This window comes from Hippocampus guttulatus, chromosome 2 (genome assembly GCF_054856545.1).
Source record: "Hippocampus guttulatus isolate MCC_2025c chromosome 2, RoL_Hgut_1.0, whole genome shotgun sequence".
Taxonomy (NCBI): domain Eukaryota; kingdom Metazoa; phylum Chordata; class Actinopteri; order Syngnathiformes; family Syngnathidae; genus Hippocampus; species Hippocampus guttulatus.
In genome coordinates this window covers 5,754,919-5,763,545 of record NC_141262.1, presented here as the reverse complement: position 1 = coordinate 5,763,545, position 8,627 = coordinate 5,754,919, and the positions used below count along the sequence as shown (strand labels likewise).

Below are 8,627 nucleotides of genomic sequence, written 5' to 3'. Positions count from 1 at the left end.
TATTAGTGCCACTTATTTCATAAAACTAGCCACAGAACATTCCACATGGCGTACATGCTGGGTTGAAATTGTGAGAACGGGACACCTTGGATGCACAGAAACATAATAGGCAGTGTACATGCTTGGATTCCCCCCCCCCCCCCCGCCCCCCGCTAAATTGAATGAATCATCCCTCTGTCACCTGCAAATGAAATTCATTTTGTAGGCCGTGTGATTTTTTTTTAAAAATAAATAGTACTAATTTCCTTGGGGTACGGGCTGTTGAAAAGGTCAACGCGTTAAAAAAATAAAAATAAACACTTCAAGACATGTCAGCTCTTCACTAAATACAGTGTGCAATTTTTTAATTTGAAATCTTACTAAATTCACACCAGAACAGACTCTGACAGTACACGGTCATGATCACGAACAAGCATATTGGGTCGCCTGTCCTTGACATAAATTCATTAAAAAATGGATTAAATTTCATAAAACATCCACAGATAAAATAAAAAGCTGTATTTGTTGATGCAAGATAAAAACAACATGGCTGCTGGTAAAGAATGTATATTTACTACATGCAAAAAGTTTGAGATATTTTAGCTTTTGGATGAAATTTAAGGATGAACCTAAAATGCAAAACGGGTGAACTTAATTTTTCTCAATGTTGTCCAATTGTTCGATGTACACCTTTATGACACAATTTACTGTGCTCTTACAAGTAGCTTAACCAATACATTCTAAGGACGTCCACTTCTATGCCGATGACTTCTTAGCCTTTCTGTGACTTTCCCAGTTGATCTCAATCTCTGTTGCAATCTGCTTCTGATATGGTGATCATTTCAACTCAGTGGTCACATCCCTCTGAGAACATCCTCTTTAAAGCCTCGCAATGGTTGCACACTTGTTTTGTCGTTGAAGGTTCAAGACTCATGACATCAAAATGTGAACAGAGAGATGAAGAGGAATCTTAAATACTGATTCAAAATGAACCAGGAAATGTGTCGGTCCATTCGTGGATCAAATACCTGTTGTGGATTTTGCCATTCAACTTTTTGATAGAGAACCGCAAGTTTTGCAACAAAGTAGTGAAACTGAACAGTTGAAAAAGTTTCGAAAAGGTTAACTTAATTTGGGCATACATACTGTATGTTCCATGATCCCCTGCAATAAATGAAAATCCCGCAACAGACTGAAGCCACAATAACTGACCCATGAACAATAACCGAACACTGTTATCGTACATTCTAGGTTCACCTTGAAATTTTACCTGAAAGTTGACGATCCCTAACTTTTTGTAAGTAGTGTAGATTATATAAAAATAGTGATGTGTTCATCTACTCTGTTCGTACGAAAATAGAAGGCTTTCACTTCCAGTTGAACGTTCGGCCTACCAGCTCAAAGAACTTCTGGTTGGGCTGGTGGAAGAATTGGTAGAGTTTCTGCAGGATGGCAGGGGGCACACGAGGGTGCGCCCTGCCCTTGGAGTCGTGCAAGCAGCGCTCCCGCCCGTCCTCCCGCAAACAGTAGAATCCCTTGGTCTTGTTAAAGTAGAAGTTGGAGGCGTTGATCTGCGGCTCCAGTCTCAAGAAGCGCTCCACCTTCTTCATCTCGGGAAGCGGGTCGCGGATGAGCTGGTCACCGTCCACGATGTGGATGCTCTCCAGCGGGAAGTACCGCAGCCAGTTCTGCATGTGCATGTAGTACAGGCTGCGATTGAGTGCCTTGTAGCCCAGGTTGACCTCGCCGTCCTTCACCAACACTGACTCAATGGGCTGGTAGCGTTTGTGCTTCTGGAGACGGTTGTAGAAGACCTGCGTATAGTCTGACAGCACGCGCTCCGTGGGATCCCTGAGGATGAGCAGCAGCTTGACATCCGGGTTCATCTGGTGCATCCGCTTGGGGACTTTGGCGGATGTAAAGTACGCGGGCGTTTTCTCCACGGTGATCTGATTGGGGTAGGCGAAGGGCATTTGGCTGCGATACCAAGGTAAGCCCTCCTGGAAGTGGCTTTCCCAGTCGAAGAAGTGCACCTCATTTTGGGCCGCTGCCACGGAGCTATGCAGGCTCAGCATCTCGATGAGCGCTCGCGTTCCACCTTTCCTTACGCCGATGATGATGATCCGCGGTAGCTGCTGCGCCGTCCCATTGGGGTGGTCCGCGGTGCCATTGTCGGCTGACAAAAGGGCCGCGGGCAACCCCTCGCCGAGCGTCAGGGGCCCGGAGGAAGGGACGGTGGGGGACTGCATGGCCAAAAGCAGCAGCCCAAGGAGCAGGGCTGCCATGAGTGAGATCCTTACCCTGGAGGATTTCAGCCTGGCGAGAGTGACAAAACTGGATCCCACATTGAAAACTGGCAATGGAGGAGTGAAGAGCAAAAAACAGTCTGGGCCTCTTCTCTGCAAGGAAGCACATATATGATTTCTTGTGTAAATGAGTTCATGTACAAGGCAAGAGTGTTAAATCTGCAGCCTGTGGGCCATATTTGGCCATGTAGTTTTAAAAGCAAATATAATCGTTTTAAAAAGCACCAAACCATTTAACCTATAAATAAGGATAGTATATTTTCTGTCTGTCTGTCTGTCTTGTTTGTCTGTCTATCCCTCCATCCATCCATCCATCCATCCACCCATCCATCTATCCCCAGTCAGAAAATGTAATTAACAATACTACTACTAATAATAATAGGGCGGCATGGTGGATGACTAGTTTGCACATACACCTCACAGTGCAGAGGTGCAGGGTTCGATTCCAGGCCCTAGGCTTCCTGTGTGGAGTTTGCATGTTCTCCCATGCCTACGTGAGTTTTCTCCGGGCACTCCGGATTCCTCCCACATTGCCAAAAAAATGTCCCTAGGTGTGATTGTGAGCGTGGATGGTTGTTCGTCTATGTGCCCTGTAATTGGCTGGCAACCAGTTCACGTTGTCCCCTGCCGACTGCCCAAAGACATCTGGGATAGGGTTCAGCACCCCCCACGACCCTCATGAGGATAGCGGATTAGAAAATGGATGGATGGATAATAATAACGTTCACTTTTGTTACGTGTGAAAATGTATATGTAAAATATTTTCAATCGTCAATATTTTCAAAATGTGTATTATATTACATTTTCTAAAGGTTAAAAATAATGTAAAATTATATATATATATATATATATATATATATATATATATATATACAGTATATACATATATATACTGTATATATGTACAAATACACACACACATCAACACATCAAAATTAACATTAGTGGATACAGTAATTTCATTAATTAAATAAATACATTCAACAATTTTATCGGGGAGCCTAAAACCCTTAAATATGTAAGAGCTCAATACTTCCCCACTCCTGTAAAAGTACAATTTTAAAAAACAACAAAAAAGGCCCAGTAAAAATGTGAATAACAACAACAATAATGTCAGTCATCATCATTGTCACCATCATCGTCCGTGTCAATGCACTTTTCAAAATCTTTGAAACCTGCTTTGCTGCTCCACACTTATTTCTAACGCACGCATGCACAACAGGAAGAACTTCATGCACAGCAATAGTTGAGAAAACGTGCACTTGAAGGGAACAGTTAAGCAAATATGCTCATGAGTTCATTCAGAAATAATTCCTACCTTTTGGGTTTACCCAAGTCCACGGGAACAAGATGTGATGTGCGACATCTCCCTTGCAAACGCTCCGCTCGTTTACTCACTCACGCCGAGCAGAGCGTCACCTCCGCGGGGGAGAGGGAGCCAGTTTGACCAGGACAGAGAACCTCCTCTGGCGGAGTGTCAGCACCCTCACTGCTCCTCCTCTGCTCCATCACTGGGTCTCTCTCTCTCTCTCTCTCTCTCTCTCTCTCTCTCTCTCGTTTTTTTAAAATGTACGCTTACAAGGTAGCCGCGCCCCTCTTGTGCCTCACAATGACGTCACTACTTGGTTCTGTATTGCTGACATGTGGGGCAGGTGACATATAGCATGTAATCTTAATGAAATATGAATGCCACCCAAATATCATTAACTAAAAAATATGAATAAATCATATACATGTCAGCTCACTGTTATTAAAAAAATTTCAGCATGGTGTAATTGTGTTTTGCACATTGGCCTCACAGTCGACAGGGGGTTCGAATCCCAGTTCAGGTCTTCCTGTGTGGATTTGACATGTACTCCCCATGCTTGTGTGGGTTTTCTCCAGCTTCCTTCAACATTCCAAAAGAGATGTTAGCTTAATTTCATCCTCTTAATCGTCCGTAGGTGTGAATGTGCATTTGAATGCTCGTTTGTTCAGGGTGTACGTCACCTCTTGCCCCAAAATTAGGTGGGCTCCTGCCAGTGTAATAATAGTTTAGGATTTTTCATTCTAGTTATCTTTTTATTTCATGTTGACTTATTTTTAAATTGAGTTTGTTGTAATTAGTTCTCAGAGAAAGTTTGAAAATGCTTTTTAAATTTGGTTTTCAGCAGTTCTTATTTTCCATTCATCCATTTTCCGAGCCGCTTATTCTCACAAGGGTCAAGTCAAGTCAACTGTATTTATAGAGCACTTTCAAACAGCCATCGCTGCATACAAAGTGCTGTACATGGAGCAATTTAACATGCACAATAAATCGGGAGGATGTCTTCGGGCAGTAGGCGGGGGACACCCTGAACCGGTTGCCAGCCAATCGCAGGGCACACAGAGATGAACAGCCATCCACCCTCACACTCACACATTGGGACAATTTAGAGAGTTCAATCAGCCTGCCATGCATGTTTTTGGAATGTGGGAGGAAACCGGAGTACCCTGGAGAAAACCCACGCTGGCCCAGGGAGAACATGCAAACTCCACACAGGGAGGCCGGAGCTGGAATCGAACCCGGTACCTCTGCACTGTGAAGCCGACGTGCTAACCACTGGACTACCGGGCCGCCCGCAATAAAGGTCCAATGGTAGAAATGAAGCATCTAATCAAAGTCTCATTCAAGGTTCCAGCCTGAGCTCTTGGCTTCGAAAGCAAATGACAAATTTATCTCTGTAATGTATGTATAGGGCAGCTCAAGTCTGTTTTCTATCCTGTTTAATTAGAGCCTTGTGTCATTCATACGCTCGTATGGTGAGCCAGCCCTTATATGATGTAGTTTCAATTTTCCTTTTTGTTCTTATTTTATTTTGTGAACAGAAATGTTTTTTTCCGATTTTAATTCAGGTTATTTCATTCGTTTTCATTCACTAACCTTGGCTCTACCTCACCAGGGTCCCTAATGACAGCAACCACTCTATGAAATTGATGAATGGCTGTATATTTTGAATACTAAAACTTTGAAGTCAAGATGGCGCCCGAGTAGGCAGCCGTCAGCAAGTGCTCTCATGAGCCTTGCTTTTTATTTTTATTTTTTGTGTTTGTTTTGTCACTTTGTGTTTGTCGTTACGTCGTGTGGACCTGATGTGGACTTTTTTCAGCATTTTTTGGCCACGACATTCATCAAGGAGGAGACCCTGTGCTCGGTGGTTGCGCCTTCTCGGCGGCATGGGTATACCAGCACTGTTTTTGACTGTGAGGAATGTCGGCGCCATTTGACTGTCGTTGCTGGACAGTCCCGGGGCGCTTGTGTCTTGCGCCTGTAATGTGCAGCATTTTTCACAGCTCCGCTTTGTTCAGCGGAGAGATCGGTGCTGTTGAACGGTCTGCGGCTGGATGGATGTAAGGCTTGAGGAGCCGACGATGAGAAGAAAGGAGCGTTAGCGCGGAGCGCCGATGCGGATTTGGAACTGGGAGTCGCGGCTTGGAGTTTGAAGCGGATTACGTGGGACAGGAGAAGTGAACGAATCTCTTTTCGTCAATGGACGCTACAGCTTCGTGTTTGCTTTCAAAACTTAGCTTGTAGCAGACGTGTGCACATTTTCAGCATGACATCTCTGATCCACTGGTGAAAGGACACTTTGATCCTCTCCTCTTTCATCTATAACTGCTTCAGACAACAAAGTGCATGCAGAAAATTGGTGAAGATTGTCGACTGTCTGTGTCCTATGTGTTGTGTTGTGTTATTTTGACTTCTATTTTGACTTTTGCCTTTCCAGCAGCTCCTATATTGTGTTGTTCTACTTCTTCCTTTCATAACTTTGCTGCTGTGAATTGGGAATTTCTCCATTGCGAGACTAATAAAGGTTTTCTTCTTTTCTTTTCTTATATTATTTATTGTTATTTTTAAAATGCATTTGAATAAATTCAGCACCTTACCCACTATAGATGCTTGGGACTCTCTGAAATTGATGACAATTCTGGTTAGTTTGTTGCGAGATTATTTTGTTTTGTGAATATTGTCATAGGTGGTTAAGGACAGCAGTCCCTGTATGCAAGCACGAGGGCTTAAGGGCTTTGCAGAATGAATATGAATACAGACGCATGGAGATGGAAAATGGATGCAATTCTTATGCCACGGGCAATCATCCATATTAAATACGCTTACTGGGAGGCTGTGGGAGGTTTAATTCAACTGAGAGACTTTCCACATGCTTCAATAAGGGCTGCTGTTTTGGACAGCAACTGAGTTCAAATGGTATCGGCAGTCAAAGGTCTGAGGACAAAAGAATCTATGAACTGAGATAATTACTATTATTTCGTGTTATTTATCGTGCATGATGTGAAGAAGATACCACTTTTGCACAGCAGCCAGAGTTGAGGGTTCATTAGTATAATAGAGTGCATTTCAAGACCATCCAGTATATCCCCTCAGTTGCACGAGTGAACCCACCATTGCTATACTGTAGTCTCAACTCTTGTGTGATGTTTTTGCCATCATCTCCAAGCCAACAGCGAATCGGGGGTGTTTTTATTCAGTCACACGTCACGTCATCATTTTGTTTACCTTTTAAATGCACAAAGCGAGATATCTTTGGACATTTGCCTTGAGAAGAACACGCACTACAGAGTGACCTTTGTGTTCTTCTGCTTGTATTGGCTGAAATATGCAACCCTGCAGCAAGCACACTCGTTTATTTTCTGCTCAGCTTCACACTCCAGGAGTGCTCACGCAGTATTTGGGTGAAGTGAAGGTGGATGTTCTTGCATTGTTGAGCATTTTTGTTCATCTGTAAAGACAGCTGGTTGTTCATTTTTGATTGGGGGGGGGGGGGCTACATGACAAAAAGGGGCAAGAAAAATGGCTGGCTAGGTCAGTGTGGATACACTGAGTGTATATGTACAGTACTCCCTATTGTTGGACAGTACCCTTCTACACTGACTACTTTACATTGAAGGCATGTGACCCACTCGACCGAAAATGATTTCCTACTGGAAAACTGTTTTGACAACAACCAGCATCCGGGACAGATTGTTTGACATTGATTACTTTATATTGTTCTGACTGCGACAGTGATTTGTTTTTATACTTGCATGAGAAGTAAAACTGAAAATGTTACTCATATAATTCAATGGAACTTCTGGTACATATCACAATTATTCATTTTGTTATTTCTCAGGGGATAATCTGAACAAAGGCATATGGTGTTGTTTTCTTCCGTTTCCAGAAAGCTGTCAAACAAGAAGCATGCAAGCCTGCACGGTTCGACCGACAAAGCCACTTCCTCACCTATAAAACACTTCTTTGTTTTTGTGCGAGTGTGTCGCAGGATGACATTGTTATTGTGCAAGACGAGGAGGCAGGAATTTCCTCATTCTCCTCCTCATCATCATCAACTTCATTATTACCATCATCAGCCGTCATCATCATTGCCGTCATCAGTCTCCAGGAGTCATGGGAACATATTAGTGGTGTGCTGCACAGGAAGTAAGCAAGAGTCTTCTGAACAAGTCACGACAAGGCCATGAATGCCCGGGGGAGCTGAGAATAGACATTGATGCATGCTGGAGGCAAGTCAGTTAGGTAGGCGGGTAAGCAGTCAAGTATTCAAACCCTTCGAACCTTTTGACATTTTGCACATTGCAACCACAATCTGAAATATTTTTATTGGTATTTTAATACGATTGATCATCACAAATGAGTACAATATTGTACAGCGGCAGGGAAATGCAACACCGTTTTCAAATGTTTAGGCAAACTAAAGTCTGAAAAATGTGGTGTGCATTTGTATTCGGCCGCCCAGTGTCAAGAACATGTAAAGACACCTTTCGTTGTAGTTAAAGCTGCAAGTCTTTCGGGGTTGACTATCCCAACTCTGCACATCTAGACACTGAAAATGCTGCCCATTTCCTTATGCAAAAGAGCTCAAATTTAACAAGATTGGATGGAAAGCATCAGTGAAATGTTCAAAACTTGCCATAGATGCTCCACGGGATTTGGGTCTGGACTTTCACTGTGCCATGCGAATACATGAGTATTTTTTTTCAAATCTCAATCCTTCCATTGTAGCTCTGTCTTTATATTTAGGGGCATTGTCTTGCTGGAATATGACTGTCCTTTCCAGTCACAGCTTTTCTTCCAAGATTGCCCTGTATTTATCTCCATTCATCTTCCCATCAACTCTGACCAGCTTCCCTGTCCCTTTCACAGTGGGGATAATGTGCTCTGGGTGATGAGCAGTGTTCGTTTTTCGCCACACATACCGCTTCGCATTTATGGCCCAAAAAATTCAACTTTGCTTTCATCTGACAAAAAGCATCTTCTTCCAGATGTTTGCGACGTGTCCAAAAGGGCAAAGTGACTTCTTCTGCTTT

General features: G+C 43.2%; 1 protein-coding gene across 1 annotated transcript; it reads right to left on the bottom strand.

Moving 5' to 3' along the window:
• Positions 1-311: 311 nt before the first annotated feature.
• hs3st1 (heparan sulfate (glucosamine) 3-O-sulfotransferase 1) lies at positions 312-3,786 on the bottom strand. The gene is made up of 2 exons (XM_086132815.1): positions 3,604-3,786; positions 312-2,378 (listed from the first exon to the last, which is right to left on the bottom strand). Exon 2 carries the CDS (start codon positions 2,262-2,264, stop codon positions 1,347-1,349), a length of 918 nt encoding a protein of 305 aa, XP_085988941.1. The 5' UTR covers positions 2,265-2,378; positions 3,604-3,786; the 3' UTR covers positions 312-1,346.
• Between the last annotated feature and the right edge of the window lie 4,841 nt (positions 3,787-8,627).